The following is an 18,116-nucleotide window of genomic DNA, read 5'->3' as shown; positions in this document are numbered from 1 at the left end:
ACTACACTACAAAACAAATATCACCCAGAATGGTCAGAAAATTGAACTGTGTATGGAAGTCTGACAACCAAGGAATTAAAGAACTCACAATTATCCAGACAGGTAGGAGGGGCGGAGATGTGGAACAGGTGGTCCCACACCCACGTGTGGTGGATAAAAATCAAGAGGGATGCCTCGGGAGTGAGGGGGATCCCAGCCCCACACCAGACCACCCAGCCCAGGGTTCCAGCACCAGGATAATAAGTCCCCATAACTTCTGGCTGTAAAAATCAGTGGTGGTTGGGATGGTGGAAGAAAGTGCAGGATTCTCAGGGGTCTCCTCTTAAAGGGCCCACCGCGGATTTAGGACTTATGCAGACTTACTTCCTCTGGGCTTCAGCACCAGGGCAGCAGCTGAAAAGGCACAAGTGGCATACAGGGAGAAAATGAAGTGTCTGGTGTCAGGACAAATGCCAGGAGACAACTTCCTCATGGACAAAATTCCAGAGGCCAGGTAGCAGCATTGTCCCCTCTCTGAGCCCTCCCATACACAGAACCACAGAGTGGTGACATGGGTTAACCCACCTTGGTGACTACCTAAGTTTTTACCCCATACAACTTACAGGTGCACTTTTCTACAATAGGCCACATTACTAAGACAGGGAGTCAAAGCAGCTCTACGTAATACATAGAAACAAACACTGGGAAGCTGCCAAATTGGGGAGATAAAGAAATATAGCCTGAAGGCAAGAACAGGACAAAACTACAGAAAAACAACTAAATGAAATAGATATAAGAAATATCAGATGCAGAGTTCAAAATACTGGTTATCAGGACGCTCAAGGAAATCATTGAGTACTGCCACAGCATAAAAAAGACCTAGGCAGAAATGAAGTTTGCATTAAGTGAAATAAACAAAAATGTATAGGGAACCAACATTGGAGTAGATGAAGGCAAGAAGCAAATCAATGATTTGGAACATAAGGTAGAAAAAGACATTCAATCAGAACAACAAGAAGAAAAAAGAATAAAAAAAAAAAAGAAGGCTAGGCTAAGTAGCATCTTGGATACCTTCAAATGTACTAACATTCAAATCATAGGGATGCCGGAAGGGAACAGAAAGAGCAAGAAATTGAAAACTTATTTGGAAAAAAATAGTGAAACAAAACTTCCCTAATTTGGTGAAGAAAATAGATATACAAGTCCTGGAAGTGCCAAGAGTTTCAAACAAGATGGATGCAAAGAGGACCACACTAAGACACATCATAATTAAAATGCCAAAGGCTAAATATAAAGAGAGAGCTGTAAAAGCAACAAGACAAAAGCACACAGTTACCTAAAAGGGAGTTCCCATAAAAGACTGTCAGCTGATTTCTGAAAAGAGACCTTACAGTCAAGAAGGGGCTGGAAAGAGGTATTCCAAGTCATGAAATCCAAAGACCTACAACCAAGATTGCTCTATCCAGCAAAGCTTTCATTTAGAATGGAAGGACAGATAAAGTGCTTCTCAGATAAGATCAAATTCAAGGAGTTCATCATCACCAAGCCCTTATTATATGAAATGTTAAAGGGACTTATCTAAGAAAAAGACCAAAACTATGAACATTAAAATGGCAATAAATTCACAACTATCAACAACTGAATCTAAAAACAAACTAAGCAAACAAGCAGAACAGAAACAATTATTGATACAGAGATCATGGTTATCAGTGGGGAGGAGGAATGGGGGAAAGTGCAGGGATTAAGAAGTACAAATTGGTAGGTACTAGAAGTACCAGGAGAATAGGCTGGGGGATGTTAAGAACAGTATAGGAAATGGAGAAGCCAAAGAATTTATATGCGTGACCCATGGACATGAACTTAAGGGGGTGAATGCCAGAGGGAATGAAGGGTACTGAGTGGAGTGGGTTAAAAGTGGGAAAAAATGGGACAACTGCAATAGTATAATCAATAAAACATTAAAAAAAATCAAAGGTAAAACTAACAAGCTACTTGAAGATTCTTTGCAGGGAAACAAATTATTCTCTGGTAGAGAATATAACTGTACTTTCAGATATTCAATATAAGATCATGTGGTTTGCTGAGGATGATTCACACTTCCATTAAGTTTTAAAGGTCATTCTGTCTTTCACATTGCCTGCAAGCAGAAACCATGGGTGTCTACCAAGGGAAGACTCAAATTTTATCTTAATTTAATATTTTGCCTGCTGCTTTCCATTTAGTGGTCATGTCCTGTTCTCACTTTCACTTTCAAGCTCTGAAAATAACGAGTACAAGTTATAGGATGCTTCTTATGTGTCTCCTACACCTAATCCTGAGCTTCTGCACATGATGTTAAAAGAATCCATTTACTGAGGACTTAATATGTGCCAGGTACCATAGTGAGTGTTTTATATTCTGTACCTTATTTAGTCTTCATTGCCACCCACTGTTGATACTTAGTATCGATACTTAGTTTACAGATGTGGAAAGTGAAGCACAAAGAAATCCAATGATTAATCCAGGGTCACACAATTCCAGCATTGGAGAGGTGCGATATGTACCTCGGCAGGCTGATGCCTGAGCCTTTTGCTCTTGACCAGCACACCATTGGTACTCACTAGCTGAGTAGTAGGACTCAAATCTTTAGTATAACTTCTATCAGAATTAATAGGTAAAGAAATGCATGTGTGAAGGTTACAATTCTGTGCAGATTGTCAGAAAATGCTTCTATGGTTTTTGACTCTATTCCCTTAACATTCTCAAAATATTTGAATGTTTTATTCATACTTAAGCATAAACTAAAACAGTAGGGAATCAATACCTTTAAAAAAGAATTCATAACAGAATTCCTTGCAATAGTGAGTTGAATCTAATGCATGTAAGTTATAATTTGCTTTACATGTTATTTTTAAGGAGCCCATATATTATAAATTAAAATATAGTTACCTGTAAAAAGTATGTGATTTAATTTTTTTCCCATAATTTGTGACTATAGATTGGTCGGTGGACAGAATCATGCCCCCCCAAAGATGTCCATGTCCTAATCCCTGAAATGCTCCCTTGCGTGGCAGAGAGCAATTTAAATAGCTAATCAGTAGGTCAGGAGATAATGTCCCAGTTTATCCAGGTGGGCCCACTGCAGTCACCACAGTCCTTGTACGTGGAAGAGGGAGGCTGAAGAGGAGAGTTAAGGAAAGAGAGGGGAGGACGCAAACAGAGGTGGAGACAGGTGCTATGTTGCTGGCTTTGACAATGGAGGAAAGAGCTGCTGGCTAAGAAATGTGGGTAGCCAGTGGACTCTGGAAAAGGCCAGAAAATGGATTGTCCTCTAGAACCTCTAAAATGAAAGACAGCTCTGCTACAACTTTCATTTTAGTCCAGTGGGACCCATGTTCGACTTCTAACCTACAGAACTGGGAGGTAATACATTTGTGTTGTTTCAAGCCACTAAGTTTTTGGTAATTTGTTACAACAACCATAGAAGACAAATTCGGTCAGTTGGTCAGAAGTTGCTTTTTCAGCTTGTATATTAGCCATCCCTGAGGTTGCACACTCCACCACTTTAAGGAGATAGCCAGGAACCAGAAATTCATGAAATGGGTGGTAGGTCTGAGGCAACCTGGTTACCGCATGGTCGGGCTGAAGGGAACAGCTGCTGCCTGTCTCTAGCTAGTTGTTGCTCGGCTGTTGCTGAGGGTAGGCTCTTTGCTTTTCCTCTTTTTATCTCCAGCTGTTCATATTTTGGCCTCTTATTTTTCTTAGTGAGGTATAACTCACATACCATAAAAACATTTCCAAAACCATAAAAACATTTCTTTTTAAAATCTCTATCAAACAGTAGGCAAAGGAAGAAAAAGAAGAATACACCAAATTGGTCATATGTACTACATAGCTTTTTAAAAAGAATGAACAGGAAATAATTAGAAATATAAAGACCATTATGAGATTTGGGAATTGTCTCTGGTTATGGATGCCACTTATCCCAGCTATTCTCCATTATGGATTATGGGTCTCCATTTTGGATTTCTGGGAAGTGAATATATAGCCTACGTTTTTCTGGTTTCACCTCCTAAGCAATAGCAGTAGTGTTGTATTTCAGGATTGTTCATTGCTAGAACGAGTATGACTGGAAGGTTCAGCCACATTCAGTTAAGGTGTCAGAGAGATTTGGCAAGATATTTTTTCCCTATAATACTTGTGTTTTAACAGTTATTTAGTTCAGCATCGCTGATATTAATCGAAACTTGAAGTGTTTACTACACTATCTCTGCATATAAATAGAGGGCATGTGAGTGTATAGAGCCAGGCGGGGAGCAGATTGGGCGTAGGTAGCAGTTTTGTAGTCGCCAGGCTATAATTTGGAGTGAGGACCGAAGTGGAAGTCCAGGCCTATGGACCAAGGTACCCCAAGGGACTTGGGCTTGTGTTGTTCGGTGTCCTGTTTCAGGGTGAAGGGCCATACACACTCCTCCTGCTTGAGGGCTAGGAGAGAGGCTAAACCTTAAAGGTGGGGTAAGTGGCCGATCCAGCTCTTAGAGAGTTGAGAAAAGCAGAGGCAGAAGAAAAGAGGCAAAGGGGTGACACTTCATGAGATATTCTGAAATGACATTTCTGTGTATTTGTTTCTATGCTGATGTCTTTGAAGTGAAGACAAGCAAACAGAAAGATGACTTGGCTATGTTACCATCTTAGTCATTTTCCCGATATTGGCAGCAGTTTTACCCTTGGTGCATCTGCAGTCCTCCACCTTTGAACCTTCAGCCCACACTGGTGAGAAGCTTTGGTCGTTTTAGCAAAGAGCACCACAGGGCTAAGAGCTCACAGGCTTGAGAGCAGAGAACCTTTTGTATTGGAGAGTTCAAGCTGTGATAGCCCTGTAAATTCATAGCAGACTAACCAGGAAGCTACAGCAGAAGGATCTGGGTATTCATCGTGACTCATCAGCAAATAACAGCCTGCAGGAGCCATGCATCTTCCCTTCTATTTTATCTGTGCCTCCCTGATGTGCTGTGGCTTGACACTGGCCTGTAGATCACTCCAAGGCTGACAAGGATTAGAGCAGAGCAGCTTGCTGTCTTTTAGAGTGCAGTGTGTATTTAAGAGTCCTTATTCATCTAAAAATTTCTAGATTTAAAGAATTATGTAGACTTACTCCTTTGCTGAGTTTGAAATGATGCGCAACTACTTTAAAGTGCTTTTATAAACAAGTCCAAGTCCTTTTCCTGGATATTTTGATTGTCAGAAATAAGGGAATGTAATAGCAAGGAAGGGAAAAATAAAATTATGTGAGAAGGGGGGAAGAAAGGAATGAAGGGAAGCGAGAAGAGAGTCAGCAGAATCCAGTAGATAAAAGGGAATTAAAAGGTACCTACTGTAAGGTCTTTTGAGAAAGCAGTCATGTGACCTGTAATGCGATGTGAATAATGTAGCCAAAGTAACTCATATATGGGTGGTGCTGGAAAGTTAGCTCTACCTAGCTGCTAGAGAATTTCCAAGAACATTCAAGTCGATGATAACGGGCTCTAGGGTTAAAGGGGCTGGTGAAGGAACTAAGCTGAGTTACTCACATTGGAGGATTATATGCCCCCATATTTATGGAATAAAAGGTTGCATTTTCCCCAGTGTATACCTTCGCCCCAATTCTAGTCTGTTGTTAAGATATAATCTTCACCATTTTCTACAGTTGTCATTATTTTCCCAGAAGTGCTTTCTGAGCATCCCTATTATCGGCTGAGAGAGCAGCCTGGATTGGCTACAAGAGAGCAGCCACTGATGTGTATCCGTCCAGAGGTCTCAATCTCTGTGCCCAAGCACTTCCTTTCACTGAGGAGGATGCTGGCATCACACAGCCCTTGCAGAAGCTCTGTTGGTCGTCTGGGTGCAGTGATTACTTGACTCAGAGCTTGTAATTTGCTTTGTTCTTGGTGTTCGTGTTAATACAGGACAAGCCTTGTCATATGTGATTAATTTCCTCAATTAGTACTTTCTAGTTAATGAGAACACACCCATTGCCTCTCTTCAATTCCTGGAAAAGTTTTCAAGGGAGCTTTAAGATATCATAGAAAGGAAACGACCCCTTTTGACAGACTCCAGTCCCCACAGAAACCTATTCATTTCCATTCTCTCTTTCTCAAGTAGCTTCTGGACACATCTGCTGTTTTAAAACGTTCTGTATCAGTCAAGGAATTTAATGTGGACTAGCTAGCTATGAGATTGGAGATGACCTTCCTCTGGTATTTAGAACTGTTTTTCCTAAGGGATATAATGATACATGGAATAAGGAAGAAGGTACTCTTCAGGGTGGTTTTTCATTTAAAAATATCTGTTGCAGATTTTTGGCCAACCCTCAGGACACCCACCTTTATGCATGTATCTTCTTGGCTCATTTTGATCACATTCCTCTAGCTTCTTCCTCCCCATCCTTAGCAATTAAATGTTGAAGTGTTTTGGTATGTTATCGGGGTTGCAAGTTCAACTGCTTGATATATGACTCTATTTTGGTACCCTTTCCTTTTCTGCATTTTTTTTTGCACAAAAGAGAGTTATTTGCTATATAGCTACAGTCTAAAATTTCCTCCTTACTCTTCATCTGTTACGAGAGGTTTTTTTCCCTCTTTTACAGTGGGAGAACAACGAATCAAAAGAGGATTTTTACCTAAGAAAGCACATATAATATTAAAATATTTACTGGGAGACCAAAGTTACTGTGTTTGTTGGAACAAAAAATAGAGACAATCTTTTATCCTTGACATATTACTGTGTTGTAGTCCCAAGTCTATCACACTGTCTCTCACGGCTACCAAATGGATTGCACTCATTTTATGGGCAAGGGATTTCTCATTAGTTTTTTGTATTTTGCTTTCCATCATTCATTGATGACTGCATAAAATTATTTATTAGGGCCTCCTCATATGCCAGATACTGTTAGGAATCAATTAATTCATCCCCAAGTATATATTGGATACTAGTACAACATGTTAGCATTGTGGAAGGTAAAGAGAAGTGTTAACATGTAGATCTTAAAACCTATTTGGGGTGATGAGACAGTACAAATAAGGGATTGTTTAAAGGTGGTACAGAGATCAAGTGCTATGTGAGCTCAGACCACTGTGATCTGGGGTCAGAGAAGGCTTCTTGAAGGAGGTAGGGCCTCAAAGGAAAGGTGAGTGTGGCAGGCAATATTTACAGGGCAGTTGTGTTGGGAGAAGTCGGGTAGTTGTGGGAGATAAAGTTGGTCTGGTCCTTTGGTATTTCTCTGTGCCTCAGTTTCTCCTCTGTAACATGCAGATGATAATAGTAATTATCACACAGTATCATTATGAACATTAGATGATATGAGGAAAACACTTAGCCAGACAATGTAACGGAGTAAGCACTCCATAGATATCAGCAATTGTTATTATTTTATATTATTAGTAAGATTGTGGGAGCTGCTTGAGTCCCAGATCAGGCATGTGAGTCTTACCATGTGGGTAATTGAGGGTCATTGAAAATTTGAGCAGGGTCATTAGGTGCTGAAATAACACTGGTGAAACAACTCATTCATAATGAGAAGGGTGTATTGTTAGACCCTATACTACTAGATTTTGCCTCAAAACTAAATAGTTAGAAAATCTCCAGTGCCCAGATATGGTGTAATTATTTAAGAAAAGCTATTTGATTTTTAACCAGTTTCCCAGGGGGTAGACTTGTATGATCCATTAAACTTGGCAGGACTATAAAATGATAGGGTGGAGAGAGATTAGTGACATTACATTGTCAACCTATTGGTAAGGGTTCTTTAGCAGGGTAGAGTTCTTGACATTCTGCTGTAATTAACTACAACTCAGTTTGCTGGTAAGTTGTGAGGTTTTCTTACCCATTGTGTCTTTTATCTTTGCATAGAACACCTAGCTCTGAGACCCAGTACGTCTCTTGCTCTCCCCCTTTCCTCATTGCCTTTTCTGTTCTGAGACATAAGTCAGTTTCCCTGGCCCTATTTCTACATGGTTCCTGGCCCACCTACTTTGCCTACCTATTTTTCTAAAGCCCTAAGACCATCCTTTCTCAGGGCTCCTGGTTCATGTAATTTAGCAGAAAATAATTACCCTCTAGGTAACATGTATAGGTAAACAGTCTTGAGATATATTTATAAAATGATAAAGGGGTCTACTGAATTAGAGGATACTAGGTGCTCAGACTTTCTTGCCTTCTGCCTTTGATTCAAATGAATGATAAAAGGCCTGTCTTCCTGCTCCAGAAAGGGTCATGTTTAAAAGTTTGTCACCCAGACAGCTCAGGGCCTTCGGAATGATCTCTGGCTTCCTCTCTGTTTTATTGTTCTGGGTGGTCTGAGTTGGCTCCTTGCCAGGATTCATGCTTCTTGGTGAATAAAGTGGGAAGTTTTCAGCTGACTTCACCACCTAGGAAAAATAATAAAGGGGAGGAGGAGGAAGAACATGGGCATTAAGGAACACCATTCTATTGCATGAAACTGCTGGAAAATTTGCACCGGAGAATGAATTGTTCATTCATCCATCCCTGATTTTGCAAAATTTTATTGAGTCCAGACATTGCTGGAAGTCCTGGGGGTACAGCAATGGATGAGACATGGACCTTAGCAATTTAAGAGATGGATAGCAAATAAATAAACAGATAGATAAATAAGATATATTTGGACAGTAACCATTCTGTGAAAGAAATGAAATAGGGTGGTACAATGAGGGCATTTGGTCCTAGAAGGCCTCTGATAGGAGGCAAGATTCAAGTAAAGACTGAAAAAAATAAGAGAAGAATGTGGATATATGGATAAGAGGAATGCTCAGGGTATGTGAGGAACAGCAGGAAAGCCAGTGTAGCTGCAGCAGCATACTTAGATATAAAGTCCAAGAGATAATTTGAGGCCAGATCTTGTCCATCATCCCAGGCTATGGTATTTTGGATCTTACTCCAACCTTGATGGGAAGCCATTGGAAAGGTGTGGGCAAAATTCTCTTTGTCTCTATCACTTGATTCTCATTCTGGTTCCCAAACTGACATGCCTGTGTGAATCTGAGTGAGCTCTTGGTCTCTTAGTTTGCTGTTAGGTAAAATGTGGATAATGATTCTTATTCCTGATTGACATTAAAACATTTAGTTATTGGTTACAAAGGACTTGAGGCCTTCAGAAAAAAAGGTATGATGCAGAGTAATTACCGCTGTTTTGACACGAAAGTCAATGTTTCTGATTTTCCTTTGGGTTCCACGTGAGAGATTTAGGCGACTCCTTTGTTTGTGAAGGGCACCTTAAAAGTGTCCCAGAAGTTGAAACCTAACATATGTCATAGAATATTAGAATGAGAAGAGATCTTATAGATCTGTTGAAGTGGAGTCTGATTTATACAGAAATGACTTCTAAAAACTTCTTTACTATACAAACTGTGTGCGTTTTTTTTTTTTTTTTTAGCTTGCTGGAGATTGCTTGGGGGAGGGTGGCCCCTAGCCTAGGAAGGCTGCTGTGTTATTCATTCAGTTTTAATGAAATTATTTGTATATCATAAAAAATGATCTTACAGCTCATCTACTCTGATCCTGTCATTTTACAATTGAGAATGAGAGAAAAGCAGAGTTTTGAGGACAATCCCACTGCTGGATGAGAATCAAGATCATAGGACTTGCAGGCATCTGCTCTCTTCCCAGATTCATGAGCTACCTACCTCAGTGTCACATTTAGACATAATTACAATGTTACAGGAAGTGATTTACTGTAATTTCAAGTCCCTTTCCGTCTCTCTTGTAATGATGTGCTTGGCTAATATTGGAAGTAGCGGCTGCCACAAAAACATCTTTGCTTGGTGAGGCAGCTACACATGAAAAAATCTTTTCAGACTATAATTTGACTCTGTGCCACAAATATTTGCTCTGCATTTTCCCTTCCCTGCCCCCCACTTTGTTGCTGGCTAGGGACTTTGCAAGTGGATTGCAAATAATCTGGGTTTTGCAAATCTAAGTTTTATTTTGCAAAAATTTAAAACTATAACTGTAATCTGGTTATAACTTTTTCATATTAGTTTTTGCTTCAGAAATGTATTTTAATTTTTTTATAGTTACTATGACTTTTTAAAAAGTAGTATTTTGTTCATTTACAATAAGCTCAGTATGTAATTTTAGGTCTTCTGATTCCATCATTTTAATAACAGATGTGAATAAACCATTGTAATGAAAATAACCAGCTATATATATGTATATGTATACTTACCATTATGACTAATATTTCTTTGTGTATCAGTGTAGATTTCTTCTACATATTTCTTTTACATATAGCTCCAGTAAAGTTAAATGTGGGTGAATCAAATATGAGAACATATGTGTGTGCTACACACATACACATTTTCTGTAACTTTGTATCCTAATGCAGTAATATTTATTTCATTGCCATTGAAGAGCAAAGTGATATATATTTTCCTTGGACTCCTCTCTGTTGATACAACATAGCCTACATGGCCACTCCCTGAAATAGAAGCTGTAGCATTTACCAGTCTAACCTGTTAGGGTGTTCTTCCCGCTGGTATATTTCTGTCATTCATTGCAAAATCAATGATGTTGAAACAACTGCAAAGTAACTGCAAGCTGATTACTTCTATTTTACTGATTTTCCTAAAAAGAAATGCCCCTAATGTATTTCTATATTTTCTTTGTGCTATGGAGAAATAAATTGTTGGTATTTTAGGTACTTTGCTAGAGGTAAAGTAGTTTTCAAGAATGATCTTGCGGTAGGTGGAAACACTGTACCTTCTCGCACAACCAAATTTAAGGATGACAAAGATTTAGAAACAAAAACACAACCAAAGCAGACAGAAAACTGAACTGTATGGAACAGGAAATAAGAATGATAACAACAAACCATTCATCCAGACCAGTAAGAGGGGCTGAGTCAGTGGCTGGTGGAGAGGGGTTGCAGCAGGAAAAAGCCGTGGCTGCTGGACCAACCCAGGCGGCGGTTGGCAGATCCCAGGCATGGGGTTGCAATGGGCAGACCCAGTGAAGGCACAAGGTGGCTGGCTGACTGCGGTCACACATCCATGCGCAGATAAACCAGGTGAAAAAAATGGACAGTGAGAGAGACCCCATAACACAGGGCCCGAGTGATGGGAAATAAAGCCTTAAAGCACCAGTTGAAAAATCTTTCGGGGGTTGAGGTGCTTGGAGAGGCTCCCAGCCTCACAGGAGAGTTTGTTGGAGAGACCCACAGGGTCCTAGAATGTACACAAACCCACCTACCTAGGAACCAGCACCAGAAGGGCCAAATTTGATTGTGGGAAGTGGCGGAGGTGACCGAAATCTGAGAGAGAGCAGAACAAATGGCATCTGTCCTTCTCTGACCCTGCCCCCAGTCACAACCCAGTGACTGGGTAGACCTGCCCTGGTGAACACCTAAGCTTTCACCCCTCATACCTAACAGGTGTGAACAGACCAAAACATTATGGCTCAAGCAGAACAACTCAAAGCACCAGAGCCAATATTTGTAAGTGACCAGGAGATGGCCAACCTACCGGATGCACAGTTCAAAACACTGGTGATCAGGATGCTCACAGAACTGGTTGATTTTAGTCACAAATTAGATTTAAAAAATGAAGGCTACACTAAGTGAAATGAAGGAAAATGCCCAGGAAACCAATAGTGATGGGAAGGAAACTGGGACTCAAATCAATGGAGTGGATCAGGAGGAAGAAAGAAACATCCAACCAGAAAAGAATGAAGAAATAAGAATTCAAAAAAATGAGGAGAGGCTTAGGAACCTCCAGGACATCTTTAAATGTTCCGACATCCAAATTATGGGGGTACCAGAAGGGGAAGAATAAGAGCAATGCGTGGAAAAGTTATTTGAACAAATAATAAAGGAGAATCAATCTGGCAAAGGAAATAGACTTCTAGGAAGTCCAGGAAGCTCAGAGAGTCCCAAAGCAGGTGGACCCAAGGAGGAACACACCAAGGCACATCATAATTACATTAGCCAAGATTAAAATGAAGGAGAGCATTCTAGAAGCAGCAAGAGCTAAGGGGACAGTCACCTACAAAGGAGTTCCCATCAGACTGTCAGCTGATTTGTCAAAAGAGACCTTACAGGCAAGAAGGGACTGGAAAGAAGTATTCCAGGTCATGAAATCCAAAGACCTACATCCAAGATTACTCTATCCAGCAAAGCTTTTATTTAGAATGGAAGGACAGATAAAGTGCTTCTCAGATAAGACCAAATTCAAGGAGTTTATCATCACCAAGCCCTTATGATATGAAATGTTAAAGGGACTTATCTAAGAAAAAGAAGATAAAAAAGATGAACAGTGAAAGGACAGCAAAGTCACAGTTATTAATAACCACACCTAAAACAAAAGCAAACTAAGGAAATAACTAGAACAGGAACAGAACCACAGAAATGATGATCACATGGAGGGTTAGCAACAGGGGAGTGGGAGGAGGAGAAGGGGGGAGAAGGTACAGAAAATAAGTAGCATAGACAGTAGATAGAAAATAGATGGGGGGAGGCAAGAATAGTATGGGAAATAATAGAATCTAAAGAATTTGAGACACATGTACATGAACTAAAGGGGGGCACCTGGAGGGAGGGGTGTGCAAGATGGAGGGGAATGAAGGGGGAGAATGGGACAACTGTAATGGCATAATCAATAAAATAAATTTAAAAAGAATCATCTTGCCAAATAATGCTCTTTTCATAATTACACATCTTAAAGTAGAGATTCTAACTGGATAAGTGGATGAGTGATTGAAAATGGCAATCTTAAATCTGAAAATGAACTTCTACAAATAAGACAATATGCACTGGAATGTATTTCCGCACCAAAAGTGTATTTTCTAGTCTTTCTTGCCATTCCTTAAAATAATTTTTGATCCATCATTCTGGATAATTTTACTATAACAAGTGCTTAACATAGCTTGGAGTTTGTGGCTTACTGAAAGAAGTATAGATTCATCAGAGTGTTTAGAATTCCCTTTTATCACTTCCTTCATCAGGTCCAAGACTATCTTGAGGGGAAAGTAGATGGGTAGCATGGTTGAATCTGGGTTTTTGTTCTTTCCTCCAATTCCTGTGGCTTTTGCTGTGAGTTGTAGTAACAGGCTATTTCTTAACTGTTGTTAATCCCCAGCTGCAAAGGAATGGCACAATCTCACTGAGCCTATTGATTTAAATCTCAGGATTCAGGGCATTCAACAATTGTTAGGTAACCAGTAACTCTCAGTGAGTGCATTATAAACTGGACTTTGTAGGGACACTGACTGGAGTGGCATAGATGAACGCAGTAAGATGTGCAGGTGAGATATATGTTAGGACATGATACAGCAGTGTGTTTGTGTATGTATACATTTATGTTTACACTTGGATTTGTGGTAATGCGATAGCAATGATAAGATACCAATCATGGTTTGCAATTAAATAAGAAAAGGATGCTATAGTGAAATGGATAGTGATTCAGATACAAAATAGTTGATAAAGTTTAACATGTTAAAACCTCTTCTCTGGATATTTGATTAACTGAATAAATTACTTCAAACTCTCCATTTAAAAAAATGAAGATAATAATAATTCCTAAAAAATTCTGAAGAGTTGTCTGAAAATTGTCCAGATAGAATGTCTGTGGCCAGCTTTTCAAGGTTTTTAGTTCAAAGAAACTGTTCAAATGCAATGCATATGTAATAAATGTGTCATTGCTGTTGTTTTTTTTCATAGGTATTCAAGAGACGGTATTTTTACTTAACTCAGCTTCCTGATGGTTCATATATTCTTAATTCCTATAAAGATGAAAAAAATTCAAAGGAATCTAAAGGTTGCATCTACTTGGATGCCTGCATTGACGTTGTTCAGGTAGGGCTGTAGAGGTAATAACTTCTTTTTCTCAAAATGAGTTACTGATCAAATCTTAAGAACCTCAGTATTTCTCTCTCTTGGTTAACCATCTCACCCACCAAAATGTTCAGACTATACAACTCGATTCTTCTGCATTTAGCTCACTCTCTCTGTGTGCCAGTATTCACGTGTTTATTCAGACCCTTGAAGTCTGGCTCCCCAGGGCCTCTTGAATCTCTTACCATTTTTCTTTTAAAAAAGTTTTTATCCTCACCCAAGAACATGCTTTTTGATTTTAGAGAGAGGGGAAGGGAAGGAGAGAGGGAAGAGCAACACTGATAGTAACAGAGAAACATCAGTCTGTTGCCTCTCATAAGCTCCCTGACCTGGGACCTGACCCTGCAACCTCATTATGTGCCCTGATTGAGAATTGAACCCATGACCCTTTGTTTTACACAACAATGCTCCAACCAACTGAGCCACAATAGCCAGAATTCTTTTGCCATTTTTCCATCGTCACTGCCATTCCTCTAATTGTCTGTTTTCTCCTCTTTTGCTTAAATGGGTTAAGAAGGCTTAAAGTCTTGCCTTTCTGGTTTCTCATTTATTGTACTGATCCACTGTATCTTCCTAAGACATAGATAGGGTCCTTTACTTGTCTACCCCAAACCTTTGTCTCTTGATTTATTATTGTCTTGGAGAGTGAGATCTGAAGCTCTTGCTATGGCATTGCAAGCCCATAGTCATTGGGCCTTATCGTGCTTTCTAACTTCTTCCCTCCTGTGTCCCCTTATACATTCTGTGGTCTAGTTGTACCAGTCTAAGCCCTCCACAGAGCATCACATATATGTGCCTTTCTTACCTTTGTTTCTCTGCCTGACCTATAATTTCCCCTTCTGTTCCTGATGTTGGAATGTTATCTTTAAGGCTCAGCTCAAATGGCATATCTACTGTGAAACTTTGTTTCTTTTTCACCCTCATTCCCACCAAGTGAAATTAAACTCTGCCTCCCCTGTGAGACGAGTTTGGTTTTTCCTCTATTATGCTCTACTTTGTGAATCATACACTAAGTTCTGGGTAGTTCGGCACATTCACTTTTAGACTATAGGGACCATATCTTAATTGTGTTTGTGTCCTCTATAATAATTAGCAGTGTTTTGCACACAGCAGTGACTTAACTAATGTTTGCTGATTTGAATTACTGAGGGGGCATGGGTACAGGTGGGGTGGGACAGGGTAGAGAGACAATCTAAGTAGGAAGTCAATTGACCAAGACAAAGGAGCCATTACTACAGAGCCAGGGTGGCATCTTCAACTAGAAGGAGCACTGGGCTGATTAGGAGGCACGAGATGCGGGTTCAGTGGCCTCAACCCATCTGAATCTTAATTTTCAAAATTGTAAAATGATGTCTATTTACCTGATCAAACGAGATTATCATAGGATCAAACAAAACACAACTCGTAAGAATACAAAAATTTATGTTATTAGAAGGTGATTGATATATATGTCCACATACATACAGCTTTCTTATCTTACTGAAGGAAAGAGGGCACACACAAATAACAGAATTCCTCACCGAGCTCTCATCCGGACTGACCTTTGTTTATTGTGTTCCTGGGTTCTGCTTTCCTCATCTATTTATGATCCCCCCCTCAAATGTTTTCAAATATATAAATCTCTGTGACTTGCTACAGCAGTTTAATATCATCCTTTACTATACTTCGAAGATGAGATGGAGGAAGTTTCTTGGCTCTTTTTTTTTTTTAAGGACATTCCTTTGCCCTGTTTTTTAAAAAATACTTTTTATTTTTTTATTTTTAGAGAGAGGGGAAGGGAAGGAGAAAGAGTGGGAGAGAAACATCAATGTGTGGTTGCCTCTCATGTGTCCCCTACTGGGGACCTGGCCTGCAACCCAGGCATGCGCCCTGACTGGGAACTGAACCAGTGACCCTTTGTTTCACAGGCCTGCACTCAATCCACCGAGCTACATCAGCCAGGGCTTCTTGGCTCTTTCTTGAATAATGACTACATTGTGGAAAATTGTTGATTCATGAACCTTTCTTAAAACTAGTACTGAGGTGTTTTGGAGACAGAGTGTGTTATTTCTTTGGTCCTGACAGAGAAGGTGGTAATATAAAAGAATGTCATCATGTTCGAGGAAAGAGAGGGTTTGCCTAGTATTCAGCCTTGGTCATTTCCATATTTTTTACTGGGAGCCACAATTTAATGTGAATCAACTACAGTTTTCTCTTATGCGTATTACACAAACTAAAGTGAATTAGGTATTGATATTGCATTTTATAGTATGATATAAAGCAAGGACCAGATTTATTTTGGGTCACATGTAAACTTGTTTTTAAAGGCTGATTTTGAAAATTTGTAAATATGCAAGGAAAACTTTAAGCCACATGGAAATGGTAAAGCATTTGCTTACTTTTATGTAGCAGTTTGGTTATCTAAATGTGATGGATGGATGTCAAAAGCCCTTAAATGATAATACCCACTTAACCAGTAGTATTTCATGCCAACTTCATGCATATACCACTGTGCTTAGTACGAGAGAACAGAAAAGATGTGTTTGGCATAGTCATTCATTGTCTTGGAGTTTCTATTTCTACTTGAAAGAAGCAATTCTTTCATAAAAGTATTGATGTACCTATGTGCTGTGCTGAGGTGGAAATAAATAAACTAATGAAATATAATATTAAAAGAGCAAAAACTAACTGAACATGTGCTTTCTTTTTTCCTCCAGTGCCCCAAAATGCGCCGTTATGCTTTTGAACTCAAGATGTTAGATAAGTACAGCCATTATCTCGCTGCTGAAACAGAGCAGGAGATGGAGGAATGGTTGATAACTTTGAAAAAGATTATCCAGATCAATACTGACAGTTTAGTGCAAGAGAAAAAGGAGACAGTAGAAACAACACAAGGTCAGCATTTTTTAATGATTCATTATTGTGGTAAAGTTCTTGTCTTTAATTCATGCACATGTCTGTTGTGTAGGGTGAATATAGAACTCATAATCTTGAAGGTTGACCTGCTTCTTCAGTAAAAGTAACTATGGAGGTTGATAGATATTTTCGAAGAGTTGATTCTGCGCCGGCTCTGACACATGAAATATAACCAGACTAAAATGGCTAGGGAATTCATGGCAGATTTTCAAAAGTCCATTAAAGTTTTCTCTATGCTTTCATAATCAAAATTTTTTGCAGTAAATCTAGTAGGAGAGGATGGGGTGGGGGAGAGACATTAGGGTATTCCTCTCAGGTGGTTAGTAATGATCTGTATGGTTTGGAACATCTGCTTTGAATGAATTTGTAGATGATGAAACTAGCAGCCAAGGAAAAGCCGAGAACATCATGGCCAGTTTGGAAAGGAGCATGCATCCGGAACTGATGAAGGTACATCTTTCTTATGGCAACTTGCCTTCAACTAAGACAGCTCAGGATTATCTGTTAATGTTTTAATGTTGGATTCCATTTGGCAATGGTATTTCTTCTTTTTTTTCCCCTCAATCCTTTCACTCCAGCCAATGTCATTTTGAAGTTAAAAACTACAGCAGATCAGTACAACAGGTAGAGATTTGAAAACGAAAGTTACATTGCTGAAGTTGGACTTGTACAGCACCAACTAAAAGTTTGGAGATTCTTATTTTTTTCCCTAGATGTCAGGAAATACTTCTAGATTGTTGTGACTTTAATAATTGTATTTGCTGCTACTTATTCAGTTTAATTATAGTCACCCTTCAGTGTCCTCATGGGATTGGTTCAGGACCCCAGGGGATAACTAAAATCTAAGGATGTTCAAGTCCTTCATATAACATGATGTATTTGCATTTAACCTACACACACCCTCTTGTATGCTTTAAATCACCTCTAGATTACTTATGATACCTAATACGATGTAAATACTATGCAAATATTTGTTATACTGTATTGTTTAGGGAATAATGACCAGAAAAAAGTCTGTACATGTTTAGCGCAGATGCAGCTATTGCAGGACTGATTACATAGTTCACTTTAGCAGTGATGTAACATTTAAAAAAATATTTTTGATCTGTGGTAGGTTGACTCTGCAACTGCAGAACCCATGGATATGGAAAGCTGAGTTTATGTCACTCATAAAATAAATATTCTTCTTTCAAGGGGTCATTGATATAAATTGAACAGAATATTCAATCTAATGATTTGTATATGTTAATTTTATATGCAAATCATACTCTCTATATGTAAATGCATATGTATATAAACCATCAGATAAAGATTTTGGTGAACACATGTAATTTGTGTTAATTGCTCTACTTCTTGGAGTTTGAAATGAGCTCATTGTGAAAGA

The 18,116-nt window shown here is 39.2% G+C and overlaps 1 protein-coding gene across 2 annotated transcripts in view; it reads left to right on the top strand.

The window, feature by feature from the left end:
* DOCK11 (dedicator of cytokinesis 11) overlaps positions 1–18,116 on the top strand; it is a 198,562-nt gene that overhangs the window by 50,347 nt on the left and 130,099 nt on the right. For both annotated transcript variants that reach the window (XM_037146004.2, XM_037146003.2), the window contains exons 7-9: positions 13,664–13,798; positions 16,534–16,711; positions 17,103–17,182. In XM_037146004.2, coding sequence (XP_037001899.2) covers positions 13,664–13,798; positions 16,534–16,711; positions 17,103–17,182 — 393 coding nt within the window. The remainder of the gene's footprint in view (positions 1–13,663; positions 13,799–16,533; positions 16,712–17,102; positions 17,183–18,116) is intronic.

Source organism: Artibeus jamaicensis, unplaced genomic scaffold (assembly GCF_021234435.1).
Source record: "Artibeus jamaicensis isolate MK-2021 breed Jamaican fruit bat unplaced genomic scaffold, CSHL_Jam_final scaffold_378, whole genome shotgun sequence".
In the NCBI taxonomy this organism is placed as follows: Eukaryota; Metazoa; Chordata; class Mammalia; order Chiroptera; family Phyllostomidae; genus Artibeus; species Artibeus jamaicensis.
This window is presented reverse-complemented; position numbering and strand designations above follow the sequence as displayed.